This window comes from Nerophis lumbriciformis, linkage group LG31, assembly GCF_033978685.3.
Source record: "Nerophis lumbriciformis linkage group LG31, RoL_Nlum_v2.1, whole genome shotgun sequence".
Classification (NCBI taxonomy): Eukaryota; Metazoa; Chordata; class Actinopteri; order Syngnathiformes; family Syngnathidae; genus Nerophis; species Nerophis lumbriciformis.
In genome coordinates, this window is record NC_084578.2 from 5,132,501 (window position 1) to 5,147,376 (window position 14,876).

Below are 14,876 nucleotides of genomic sequence, written 5' to 3' on the forward strand. Positions count from 1 at the left end.
TTATTTGGCTCCCAGTCTGTGGAACGCTCTCCCTGACCACCTGAGGGCACCACAGACTGTGGATGCTTTTAAAAAAGGCTTAAAAACCCTTCTTTAAATAAATAAAAAAGCCTCTTTTTTTTTTAGATATACTGTATGTGTGCTCGTTCTACCTATTAGGCTGTTTTTTTTATTTTTATTTTTTTATTATCTTTTTATTTTATTTTTGTAATACGCTGTAGCACTTTGAGGTTGTTTGCTCAATGTAAAGTGCTTTTTACAAATAAAATCTATTATTGTTATTATTTGAACAGAAAATCTTATGGTACATGAAACGTATGTTTTGTTATTGCAATCAAAGAATCATTTTCACCTTAAATAAAATAGTGAGCATACTAAACAACTTGTCTTTTAGTAGTAAGTAAACAAACAAAGGCTCCTAATTAGTCTGCTGACATATTGTGTCATTTATACACCTATTATTTTGTACACATTATGATGGATTATCAATCTACTTAATTTACTGTTAATATCTGCTTATATCTCCTTTAACATGTTCTACTACACTTCTGTTCAAATGTAATAATCACTTATTCTTCTCTTCTTTGATACTTTACATTAGTTTTGGCTGATACTACAAATGTGGATATGGATCCGATGCCAAGTAGTTACAGGATCATACATTCGGTGTCCTTTAATGCCCAGAAAGGGGCCTTATAAGTACAATGGATTATTATTTATTATTATACATTGGTCATAATTTAAGTTCTCTTATGTCCAGGGATGTATTTCATGAGTTTACAAACAATACAAATGACCAAAGATTTTGTGATGATAAAAACTATCAATGTAATCATTGTAGTATCGACTATATACGGCACTTGTACTTCGTTACTGTCAAGACTTGGACTATGACGTGGTTTGTTCTCCCGTGGTGCAAATGAACATTTGAACCAGACATGGCGTGAAGGTGAAGACATGATTTATTTAAACTATCAAAAAAGGAATAAACGAAAAGCGCGCACAGGGGCGGAGGTACAAAACTAGACTATAAACCCAAAACTTGCACATTGGCAGAAACTATGAACTATTAAACAAAACACTAACTGTGGCTTAATAAACAAAAACTTACTTGGCATGGAACCGGCATGAAAAAAAGAGTAGCAAGGGTCATCAGGGTGTGGAGAGTGTGCAGGAGCATAAATGCGGGGGATGTCGTCAGGACGAACAACAGAAAATGAATGAACTTAAATACTATGGACATCATTAGTGAAAGCAGGTGCGTGACTCAAAACGTGAAACAGGTGCGTGACGTGACAGGTGAAAACTAATGGTTGCTATGGTGACAAACAAGAGTGCACAATGAGTCCAAACGTGGAACAGGTGAAACTAATGGGTAATCATGCAAACAAGACAAGGGAGTGAAAAGCCAGAAACTAAACAAAACAAGACTTAAAACGAAACATGATTACACAGACATGACAGTTACAGTCGATATTTGTATAGATCCACCCATTTGTTTACATTCAGGAGCGCTAGCTCGCTGTTAGCGGTGAGCTATTGTATCCTCCTGATTGTGATTACTACATTTGAAGCATGTTTAGCCCGTCCTCATCCTGCAGGGATGATACTTATACTTATAATAAATAATTCACCCCTATACAATATCCAACCTTAATACCCTACTGTGCAATATTACCCTTACTCCGGTACCCTTGTCTTTTTCTGTATATTGTTCTGTATATTGTACAGGATTGCTTATTATTTTTATTGGATAGTAGTCTGTTTATTTCAATTCTTATTTTTTATTTGTACTACTTCTTGTGTAACTTATTTTTATCCCATATTTGTTTCCACTCGCGCACCTTAAGTTGGAGGCCTTAATCTCGTTATATGCAAATATAATGACAATAAAGTCCATTCTATTCTATTCTCTATACTTGTAAGAAACATACTTTATTTGTCGCCCTGCGGGTGAGGGTTAGTGATTTTGAAGTAGCTAAAACACTGCGGATGGACGTTAGCCACTAGCTAGCCATGTTTTAAAGCAGGGGTGCTCACACGTTTTCTGCAGGCGAGCTACTTTTCAATTGATCAAGTTGTGGGGATCTACCTCATTCATATACAGGTAAAAGCCAGTAAATTAGAATATTTTGAAAAACTTGATTTATTTCAGTAATTGCATTCAAAAGGTGTAACTTGTACATTATATTTATTCATTGCACACAGACTGATGCATTCAAATGTTTATTTCATTTAATTTTGATGATTTGAAGTGGCAACAAATGAAAATCCAAAATTCCGTGTGTCACAAAATTAGAATATTACTTAAGGCTAATACAAAAAAGGGATTTTTAGAAATGTTGGCCAACTGAAAAGTATGAAAATGAAAAATATGAGCATGTACAATACTCAATACTTGGTTGGAGCTCCTTTTGCCTCAATTACTGCGTTAATGCGGCGTGGCATGGAGTCGATGAGTTTCTGGCACTGCTCAGGTGTTATGAGAGCCCAGGTTGCTCTGATAGTGGCCTTCAACTCTTCTGCGTTTTTGGGTCTGGCATTCTGCATCTTCCTTTTCACAATACTCCACAGATTTTCTATGGGGCTAAGGTCAGGGGAGTTGGCGGGCCAATTTAGAACAGAAATACCATGGTCCGTAAACCAGGCACGGGTAGATTTTGCGCTGTGTGCAGGCGCCAAGTCCTGTTGGAACTTGAAATCTCCATCTCCATAGAGCAGGTCAGCAGCAGGAAGCATGAAGTGCTCTAAAACTTGCTGGTAGACGGCTGCGTTGACCCTGGATCTCAGGAAACAGAGTGGACCGACACCAGCAGATGACATGGCACCCCAAACCATCACTGATGGTGGAAACTTTACACTAGACTTCAGGCAACGTGGATCCTGTGCCTCTCCTGTCTTCCTCCAGACTCTGGGACCTCGATTTCCAAAGGAAATGCAAAATTTGCTTTCGTCAGAAAACATGACTTTGGACCACTCAGCAGCAGTCCAGGTGGTGTCGGTCCACTCTGTTTCCTGAGATCCAGGGTCAACGCAGCCGTCTACCAGCAAGTTTTAGAGCACTTCATGCTTCCTGCTGCTGACCTGCTCTATGGAGATGGAGATTTCAAGTTCCAACAGGACTTGGCGCCTGCACACAGCGCAAAATCTACCCGTGCCTGGTTTACGGACCATAGTATTTCTGTTCTAAATTGGCCAGTAAATTAGAATATTTTGAAAAACTTGATTTATTTCAGTAATTGCATTCAAAATAATCCTAAATGAAATACAATGACTTAGTTTATATTATTGTATATACTAGGTCATAAAATCAGTGTCAGTTGAGTCGGTCCATAGGTTGCCTGTAGGGATTTTTAATGTCCAGCAGATGTCAGTATTTAGTGACACAGTATCGACACAGTATCAATACAGTTTTGCAATGTGTCGAAACGCTTCATGACGCCTCATCAACCCATCACTAATATACATATATATATGCATATATATATATATATATATGCATATATATATATATATATATATATATATATATATATATATATATATATATATATATATATATATATATATATATATATATATATATATATATATACCGTATTTTCCCCACCATAAGCCGCCCTGGGTTATAAGCCGCGCCTTCAATGAACGGCATATTTCAAAACTTTGTCCACCTATAAGCCGCCCCGTGTTATAAGCCGCATCTAACTGCGCTAAAGGAATGTCAAAAAAACAGTCAGATAGGTCAGTCAAACTTTAATAATATATTAAAAACCAGCGTGATGTGGGCGCGCATGGAGTCGTATATCAACATGGACGGAGCTGCGTGAAAAAAGCCACCCGGCCTCTTCGCGTAAACTTACCTTAACCACTCACTCATCTTTTCTTCATCCATCCATCCCTTCGAGTTAGCTTTTATGATGACGCCGGCTGGAAAGGTCTCTTTTGGCAAGGTCTTCCTTTTGAATATCACCATGGGTGGAAGTTTCTGGCCATTAGCATGGCAAGCTAGAACCACAGTGAAGGATGACTTCTCATTCCCTGTGGTGCGAATATTCACCGTACGTGCTCCCGTTGTATCCACAGTGCGGTTCACAGGAATATCAAAAGTCAGTGGAACCTCGTCCATGTTGATAATGTTCTCTGGCCGGATCTTTTTTTCAGCTATCTTGTTTTTACAATATGCACGGAAAGTAGCCAGCTTTTCCTGAAAGTCTTTAGGCAGTTGCTGTGAAATAGTAGTCCGTGTGCGGATGGAGAGATTGCGTCTTTTCATGAACCGGAAACCTGTCGCTTAGTAGGAGCCATTTTGTGGTCTTTACAGATGTAAACACACAAAGGAAATGAAACGTAATATCCGCGCGCTTTTTCTTCTTCTACGCGGGCAGGTGGTTGCTTACAGTAGAAGAAGAAGCGCTTCCTCTTCTATGGGGGCGGGTGCTTACCTTGGCGGTTGCTTGCGTAGAAGAAGAAGCACTTCCTCTTCTACGGGGAAAAAAGATGGCGGCTGTTTACCGTAGTTGCGAGACCGAAACTTTATGAAAATGAATCTTAATATTAATCCATATATAAAGCGCACCGGGTTATAAGCCGCACTGTCAGCTTTTGAGTAAATTTGTGGTTTTTAGGTGCGGCTAATAGTGCGGAAAATACGGTATATATATATATATATATATATATATATATATATATATGAAATACTTGACTTGGTGAATTCTAGCTGTCAATATACACCTCCCCTCTTAACCACACACCCGCCCACAACCACGCCCCAGTCCCACCCCCGACCACGCCCCCCCACCCCCACACCCCACCTCCCGAAATCGGAGGTCTCAAGGTTGGCAAGTATGCTTTAGAAACAATATTTGAATATAATGTGTTATAGGACTTATGCACACAACACACACCCACATACCTGAAATAGTTAGGGTATGATCAATTGTGTTGTTGCAGGTGAGTGTGAATGTGTGACCTCCACTGGCTCTTTATTCTGCTAACTTGTCCAAGAATAGACCCGGAGTTGGACAGGCAGGAGAATCTGTGTGTGTGTGTGTGATAGGAGAAAGGAGAGAGAGTGGATGTGGGAGAGAAGGAGTGTGTCTGGGTGGGTGGGTGTGTACTTCCACCCAAGAGTGGGAGAGAGACTACACCCAGCTCAGTGTTTTTGGTTTCTTGCTTTTCGGATTACGTCTGCGAACGATAGGCCGGATTTATCGTCACTCCACAATTTGAGCGGAGATGAACGGACGTGCTCTACCACCGTCCATACCCGAAGACGGGGAAGTCTGGGACCACGTTCCGCACGGCAGGATGAACGGTTACCGTCAAAGGTTTGGGGAGGCCGAGGGCAGTGAGGCAGAAGTCCCGGTGTCAAAGTCCCAAAGGCGGAAGAGCGACGTCAAAGTCTACAAGGAGTTTTGCGATTTTTACGCTCGCTCGTAAGTACATGGAGGACCAGGACACACTTGGTGATGACCGGTAGGAACTAAGCCTGGTGGTAGTTTATGTGCATTACAATTACATATCCACCCATTTTTTTAATTTAATGGAGGTCAAATTGTGTACGAATGGAGAACGGGAAGTGAACAAATGTCATACTTGCCAACCTTGAGACCTCCGATTTTGGGAGGTGGGGGGAGGGGGTGGGCGTGGTCGGGGTGGGACGGGGGCGTGGTTGGGGGCGTGGCTAAAAGAGGAGGAGTATATTTACAGCTAGAATTCACCAAGTCAAGTATTTCATATATATATATATATATAAGAAATACTTGACGTTCAGTGAATTCTAGCTATATATATATATATATACACATATATATATATATATATATATATATATTATTATATATATAAATAAGAGAAATACTTGAATTTCAGTGTTCATTTATTTACACATATACACACACATAACACTCATCTACTCATTGTTGAGTTAAGGGTTGAATTGTCCATCCTTGTTCTATTCTCTGTCACTATTTTTCTAACCATGCTGAACTCTGATGATGCATTATGTGTGGGACGCACAAAAGTGCTTTCATCAAATGCACTAGATGGCAGTATTGTCCTGTTTAAGAGTGTCACAACATTGCTGTTTACGGCAGACGAACTGCTTTACGGTATACAAAAAAGTGACTGCTGTTGTTGTGTGTCGTTGCCGCGCTGGGAGGACGTTAATGAAACTGCCTAACAATAAACCCACATAAGAAACCAAGAACTCGCCCTCCATCATTCTATAGTTATAACGTCATTGGGCAGGTACGCTTTTTTATATTGTGGAGGACCTGAGTCCGCCTGAATTTTGGGAGATTTTCGGGAGAAAATTTGTCCCGGGAGGTTTTCGGGAGAGGCGCTGAATTTCGGGAGTCTCCCGGAAAATCCGGGAGGGTTGGCAAGTATGACAAATGTATTACCGTATTTTTCGGACTATACGTCGCAGTTTTTTTCGTAGTTTGGCCGGGGGTGCGACTTATACTCAGGAGCGACTTATGTGTGAAATGATGAACACATTATAATATTATTGATCTCATTCACGTAAGAGACTAGACGTATAAGATTTCATAGGATTTAGCGATTAGATAGTTTGGTAAACGTATAGCATGTTCTATATGTTATAGTTATTTGAATGACTCTTACCATAATATAATACGTTAACATACCAGTTGGTTATTTATGCCTCATACAAACCCCGTTTCCATATGAGTTGGGAAATTGTGTTAGATGTAAATAGAAACGGAATACAATGATTATGCAAAAGCCTTTTCAACCCATATTCAGTTGAATGCACTACAAGGACAAGATATTTGATGTTCAAACTCATAAACTTTATTTTATTTTTGCAAATAATAATTAACTTAGAATTTCATGGCTGCAACACGTGCCAAAGTAGTTGGGAAAGGGCATGTTCACCACTGTGTTACATGGCCTTTCCTTTTAACAACACTCAGTAAACGTTTGGGAACTGAGGAGACACATTTTTTAAGCTTCTCAGGTGGAAATCTTTCCCATTCTTGCTTGATGTACAGCTTAAGTTGTTCAACAGTCCGGGGGTCTCCGTTGTGCTATTTTAGGCTTCATAATGCGCCACACATTTCCAATGGGAGACAGGTCTGGACTACAGGCAGGCCAGTCTAGTACCCGCACTCTTTTACTATGAAGCCACGTTGATGTAACACGTGGCTTGGCATTGTCTTGCTGAAATAAGCAGGGGCGTCCATGATAACAACATATGTTGCTCCAAAACCTGTATGTACCTTTCAGCATTAATGGCGCCTTCACAGATGTGTAAGATACCCATGTCTTGGGCCCTAATACACCCCCATACCATCACACATGCTGGCTTTTACACTTTGCGCCTATAACAATCCGGATGGTTCTTTTCCTCTTTGGTCGGGAGGACACGACGTCCACAGTTTCCAAAAACAACTTGAAATGTGAACCAGACCACAGAACACTTTTCCACTTTGTATCAGTCCATCTTAGATGAGCTCGAGCCCAGCAAAGCCGACGGCGTTTCTGGGTGTTGTTGATAAACGGTTTTCGCCTTGCATAGGAGAGTTTTAACTTGCACTTACAGATGTAGCGACCAACTGTAGTTACTGACAGTGTGTTTCTGAAGTGTTCCTGAGCCCATGTGGTGATGTCCTTTACACGCTGATGTCGCTTGTTGACGCAGTACAGCCTGAGGGATGGAAGGTCACGGGCTTAGCTGCTTACGTGCAGTGATTTCTCCAGATTCTCTGAACCCTTTGATGATACACCGACTCAGTGGCCTAGTGGTTAGAGTGTCCGCCCTGAGATCGGTAGGTTGTGGGTTCAAACCCCGGCCGAGTCATACCAAAGACTATAAAAATGGGACCCATTTCCTCCCTGCTTGTCACTCAGCATCAAGGGTTGGAATTGGGGGTTAAATCACCAAAAATGATTCCCGGGCGCGGCCACCGCTGCTGCCCACTGCTCCCCTCACCTCCCAGGGGGTGATCAAGGGTGATGGGTCAAATGCAGAGAATAATTTCGCCACACCTAGTGTGTGTGTGACAATCATTGCTACTTTAACTTTAACTTTAACTTTATATTACGGACCGTAGATGGTGAAATCCCTAAATTCCTTGCAATAGCCGGTTGAGAAAGGTTTTTCTTAAACTGTTCAACAATTTGCTCACGCATTTGTTGACAAAGTGGTGACCCTCGCCCCGTCCTTGTTTGTGAATGACTGAGCATTTTTTGGGAAGCTGTTTTTATACCCAATCATGGCACCCACCTGTTCCCAATTAGCCTGCACACCTGTGGGATGTTCCAAATAAGTCTTTGATGAGCATTCCTCAACTTTATCAGTATTTATTGCCACCTTTCCCAACTTCTTTGTCACGTGTTGCTGGCATCAAATTCTAAAGTGAATGATTATTTGCAAAAAAATCAATCAATCAATCAATCAATGTTTATTTATATAGCCCTAAATCACAAGTGTCTCAAAGGGCTGCACAAGCCACAACGACATCCTCGGTACAAAGCCCACATAAGGGCAAGGAAAAACTCACCCCAGTGAGAAAATAAAATGTTTATCAGTTTGAACATCAAATATGTTGTCTTTGTAGCATATTCAACTGAATATGTTGAAAAGGATTTACAAATCATTGTATTTCGTTTATATTTACATCCAACACAATTTCCCAACTCATATGGAAACGGGGTTTGTACAACAGAACTACATCAGCAGATACAACATATACAAATATGATACCATAATTAGTCCAGAAGCTTTGCGGTCCAATTATGAAACAGTACTAAAAAATACCGGTACTCTGTATACATCCCTGGGAACCAGTATTAAGAAAATGTATATTTGGGGAAGTAGATAGTAATAGCTCAAGCCTTTTTTGCCCTGCAAGAGCAAAGTTCCCTTTTTGCTGGAGCCCAATTTTTTTTGGATTAATTTAAGAATTAAAAATGACTCTTGTTGTCGATAATTCTCCCTAAATATGTTTCGATATCCGCCAAGACAATTATTATAGTTCTTGTGAGACTTTACTGACTGACGTATACTATTCATGTTTAAGTGACTTTTACTGCAAATTAATATTTGCTCCAAATAACGGTTATCGGCCTTATTGTGTCACGACTTGGTCCTTGGGTTTTGTTTTTCCTGAAGGCAACGGAAAGTTGGCTCAGGTGAGACGGGAATGTGAGTACTAGAGATGCGCGGATAGGCAATTATTTCATCCGCAACCGCATCAGAAAGTCGTCAACCATCCGCAATCCACCCGATCTAACATTTGATCAGAACCGCATCCGCCCGCCATCCGCCCGCACCCGCCCGTTGTTATATATCTAATATAGACGATGCAAGGCATTAGTGAGGTTATAAAGCTTTTGCCTGTTAAAGAAAGGAGACTGATCCAACGCAGCACAGACATTCGCGTGCCACGCTGTCACGACCCAGACGCACACCAGTGCGCAATCATATGAGAGCCGCGCTGAGCGCACCTCCAAGCGCGTCTCACTGCCGGCGACGGCCGGGTATATGGGCCCGACGCTCCAGCGCCATCCATTTTCAGGGCTAGTTGATTCGGCAGGTGGGTTGTTACACACTCCTTAGCGGGTTCCAACTTCCATGGCCACCGTCCTAGCTGCTGTCTATATCAACCAGGGTGAGCCCCACCCCTTTCGTGAGCGCACTGCGCGCGGAGTGACCCCTGTTACGCGCCCCCGGCAACAGGGGTGGCGGGCAGGTAAGCTGCGCGGGCGGAGCGCGCGGAGTGACCCCTGTTACGAGCCCCCGGCCACGGGGGTGGCGGGCAGGTAAGCTGCTTACCTGCTGCGCGTGACGCCGGCCGCGGTGAAGGCGGACGAGGCGGGGTGTCGGTGCGGTGGGCGCGGTGGTGACCCTGGACGTGCGTCGGGCCCTTCTCGCGGATCGCCTCAGCTACGGCTCCCGGTGGGGCCCTCTCGGGGGAAGGGGCCTCGGTCCCGGACCCCGGCGAGGCGTCGGGGGCCTTCTCCGCTCCGTAAAAGTGTCCATCTCTTTTTCTTTTTTTTCTTCTGTTGTGGCATATGCTGCAGGTGCCTGCTCGTTTTTCGTATGTAGGTAACAACATTTAACTATGTATATATATTTCCGAATTGGTTTAACTGCCACCCGCCTGAATCTATTTAAAATCTTTTTTTTTTTTTTTCAATCGCCCGACCCGACCCGCTGATAAAATCTGATTTTTTAAAATTTCATCCGCCGATACGCGGATAATCCGCGGACTCCGCGGTTGTGCCCGCAAACCGCGCATCTCTAGTGAGTACATATTTTATTTAATATATCAAAAAAAGAACAAACGAAAAGCGCGCACAATGGCGGAGGTACAAAACTTGGCTAATGAAAACAAAACTTGCACATAGGCAGAAACCGTGAACAATGAAACAAAAACACTAACTGCGGCATTAATAAACAAAAAACTTACTTGGCATGGACTATGAAGTGCGCAGAGGTAAACAGAGTGTGACAGGGGTATGAATGCGGGATGTCGCCAGAAAGACAAACTGAAAACAATGAACTTAAATACGACAGACATGATTAGTGAAAACAGGTGTGTGACTCAAAACGTGAAACAGGTGCGTGACGCGACAGGTGAAAACTAATGGTTGCTATGGTGACAAAACAAACAAAAGTGCACAAAAAGTCCAAAAACAAAACCGAACATGACTAAAACAAAACATGATCACGCAGACATGACATATTGACCACTGATAATGGACAACTGCCCTGAGAAAACCATATGGGTCCATCTCTAATAACATGATACGTCAAAAATACAGCTGTATTAAATACTGATACCTCTTATCGTAATTGTTTAAAATGGTGGAGTTCATCCAGTGATGTGAAAGTTAGTGTTAGTCCAGGTTGTGTAAGACAATCACACCTTCCTAATGTTACACTTTGTTGACTGATACCAGTGCTGAAAACCACCTTCCGTCTTCACATAAGCTCTTACGGGGTTAGTCCCACACCGCGGCCTTGACGTCTTAGAGTGTGAAGAATTGGGACATTCTATTTGTGCAGGGATGGATCCAAAGTCAAACACGGAGTATGGGTTATTTTTGTGGCAAGGAGAGGAGTACCTAACCCAAATAGAAAATGCCAACTGCGATCCTGACTCTGACATGGAGGCTAAATATAAATGCTATATTTACTGACGTAGACTTGGAGTCTTCAACGTGGATTTTCTTACAGAGCAGAATGCATGACATATAGTTGTGGAAATACAGTAAATAATGTTGGCTTTTAAGTTTGTTTCATAAAAGGACAATATGTTTTTATGAATGGTATCCTTAAACTATCATCCAGCAAGGGTGTCAAAGTTGTTTTCATTGAGTGCCGCATCGCAGTTACAGCTGCCCGTGTAACAGAGAATAATATATGAATGTATCCCCTTTTGTCCACATTGTGGAGGGCACCGGTATATAAACCTGTGTGAAGTTGGCCCCTCGCAAAACTGTTGAAATAGTCTCATTCCTTTGTGCTGTTGAAATAGGTTGTTTGTGCTGCTTTTATTTCCAAGTTATTAAAGATTCTTTCTTAGCTCTATCAAATGTCACACAGCCCCCAAATTCTCCAAATTACCGTATTTTCCGCACTATAAGGCGCACCTAAAAACCACAAATTTTCTCAAAAGCTAACAGTGCGCCTTATAACCCGGTGCGCTTTATTACGATTCATTTTCATAAAGTTTCGATCTCGCAACTTTGGTAAACAGCCGCCATCTTTTTTCCCGGTAGAACAGGAAGCGCTTCTTCTTCTACGCAAGCAACCGCCAAGGAAAGCACCCGCCCCCATAGAACAGGAAGCGCTTTAAGCAACCACCCGCCCCCGGAAGAAGAAGAAAAAACGCGCGGATATCACCGTACGTTTCATTTCCTGTTTACATCTGTAAAGACCACAAAATGGCTCCTACAAAGGACAAGGATCCGGTTCATAAAAAGACGCAATCTCTCCATCCGCACACGGATTACTACCGTATTTCACAACAACTGATATTCCTGTGAACCGCACTGTGGAACGGGAGCACGTACGGTGAATATTCGCACCACAGGGAATGAGAAGTCATCCTTCACTGTGGTTCTAGCTTGCCATGCTAACTTCCACCCATGGTGATATTCAAAAGGAAGACCTTGCCAAAAGAGACCTTTCCAGCCGGCGTCATCATAAAAGCTAACTCGAAGGGATGGATGGATGAAGAAAAGATGAGCGAGTGGTTAAGGGAAGTTTACGCGAAGAGGCCGGGTGGCTTTTTTCACACAGCTCCGAAGGCGAACACACCTTCACTAAGACGGGCAGACAGCGCCGGACGACATACGCCAACATTTGCCAGTGGATCGTAAATGCCTGGGCAGATATTTCGGTCACAACTGTGGTCCGAGCTTTCCGGAAGGCAGGATTCACAGAACAACAGCGACACTGACTCCCGATGACTTCGACGAGACGGAACCGGCCATTTTGGATACCACGCTTGCGCAACTTTTCAATTCGGACACCGAAGACGAAGAATTCGAAGGATTTACGAATGAAGAATAACTTCAAAAGGTGAGCGCTATGTTTATTTTGTGTGTTGTGACATTAACGTTCGAGCAACATTATGTTACTATTGCTCTACACCATTTTGAATTTTACTATGTTTGTGATTGCACATTTGCGTACATTTTGGGACAGAGTTGTTAGAACGCTGGTTTTCAATATATTATTAAAGTTTGACTGAACTATCTGACTGTTTTTTTGACATTCACTTTAGCGCAGCGTTTTTTTGACATTCACTTTAGCGCAGCGTAGGCGCGGCTTATAGTCCGGGGCGGCTTATTGGTGGACAAAATTATGAAATATGTAATTCATAGAAGGTGCGGCTAATAATCCGGTGCGCCTTATAGTGCGGAAAATACGGTAAGTCCAAATTAAGCCAAATTTGTCTCATCTGTTTGTGCGGCAACATTTTTGGGGTCGAACTAATACAGTTTTTAAGTTAAACTTTTATGTTGTTTATGTTATTAAAGGGGAACATTATCACAATTTCAGAAGGGTTAAAACCATTAAAAATCAGTTCCCAGTGGCTTATTATATCTTTCGAAGTTTTTTTTCAAAATTTTACCCATCACGCAACATCCCTAAAAAAAGCTTCAAAGTGCCTGATTTTAACCACCCGTCCATTTTCCTGTGACGTCACATAGTGAAGCCAACACAAACAAACATGGCGGAAAGAACAGCAAGCTATAGCGACATTAGCTCGGATTCAGGGGGTACTAGGATGACAGGGGATGCAAAACAATAACAATGCAATACTTTTTCATAACAAGGTCACTACTGCCTAGTTTCTCTTGTTATATTCCTATTTTACTGTTATATTTTTATTCTCATTGTTGCTTTTTATTTTTATTCTATGGTAATATTTTTCTATTTTGTTTCCATTTATACTCCCATTATTTACTTTTTACTTTTTAAATTCGATCTCAATTCTGTACACTGCTGCTGGAATTTAAATTTTCCTGAGGGAACTCTCCTGAAGGAATCAATAACGTACTATCTATCTATCTTAGTGAGTCATTATTTTGACTTAGTAAGTTACTAAGTCAAAATATTGACTTACTAAGTCATAATAATGACATACTTATTATCTCAGGTAACTAGGGCTGTTTTGTTTTTACTTTACAGTCTGTAGTCTATCAGCAGGTACCAGAAGGTAAGAAAAGTTGCTTTTGCATAATATTGCGAAACAAGAGGGTGACAAGAACTAAATCATCCAGACAAGAGATAAATTGTATTATTATGTTTATCTTACCTAAAATAAATATATTTATTAATAAAAAATTTAAAAAAAACTAAATACATTTTTACTATATTTTGCTAAAAACATCAAAATTAATTGTATTTTTATTTGTATTTTTTCTGACTCCTTATTACATCCAGGCATTAGAATTATACATTAAAATAAACATATTTGAAATAATAAATTTTAAATTATCATAATAATTCATTTAAAATGACCATATTTAATTATTAAAATAATTGCTTGTTTATCAACAACTTTAGCATTTTATTCATTACATTTTGAAGCTCTCAAAAGCCAAGTTATGTTATATTCCTTAAGATTTATTTATGCAAGTTTGAAGTATCAATTATCTAAACACAGTTTTGTTGGCATATTTTCAGGATGTAGATATATATATATATATATATATATATATATATATATATATATATATATATATATATATATATATATGTATGAAATACTTGACTTGGTGAATTCTAGCTGTCAATATACTCCTCCCCTCTTAACCACGCCCCCAACCACGCCCTGCCCCACCCCCGACCACGCCCCCACCCCCCACCTCCCGAAATCGCAGGTCTCAAGGTTGGCAAGTATGAACATTTAAACTGTTGGTGTTGTTTACTTGAGTCATATTGCAGCCTACATGCATCTCTTATGTGTGACTCTGCCATCTACTGGTCACACTTATCACTACACCATGTACCAAATAAAATAGCTTCGAGGTCGGTAAGCAAAACCAGAAGTGTTCCGTACATTAGGCGCACCGGGTTATAAGGCGCACTGTCGAGTTTTGAGGGGGAAAAAAGGATTTTAAGTGCGCCTTATAGTCCGGAAAACACGGTACATGTTAGGAAGTGTTTTGAATGTAGAAAAAAAAATCATAATATGACCCCTTTAATAACCATTTACTGTGTTGACATGTGTCTTACTACAAAAGATTAGAACAGATCAGCCATGTTTTCACTGCATAGCTCTCTGCAGATGTGACTAACACACACACACACACACACACACACACAAGTGTTCACACCCTAATCCAGTGGTTCTCAACCTTTTTTCAGTGATGTACCCCCTGTG

The 14,876-nt window shown here is 41.1% G+C and overlaps 1 protein-coding gene across 4 annotated transcripts in view; it reads left to right on the forward strand.

The window, feature by feature from the left end:
• Nucleotides 1–14,876, forward strand: part of LOC133574255 (LIM and senescent cell antigen-like-containing domain protein 1) — an 86,130-nt gene that overhangs the window by 32,758 nt on the left and 38,496 nt on the right. For 2 of the 4 annotated variants that reach the window (XM_061926358.1, XM_061926355.1), the window contains exon 1: nucleotides 5,142–5,438. The exons of the other annotated variants lie outside the window; for them this stretch is intronic. In XM_061926358.1, the coding sequence (XP_061782342.1) occupies nucleotides 5,239–5,438 (200 nt within the window). In that variant the 5' untranslated portion in view covers nucleotides 5,142–5,238. Of the gene's footprint in view, nucleotides 1–5,141; nucleotides 5,439–14,876 lie in introns of those variants that run through there. 4 annotated transcript variants of the gene reach the window in all.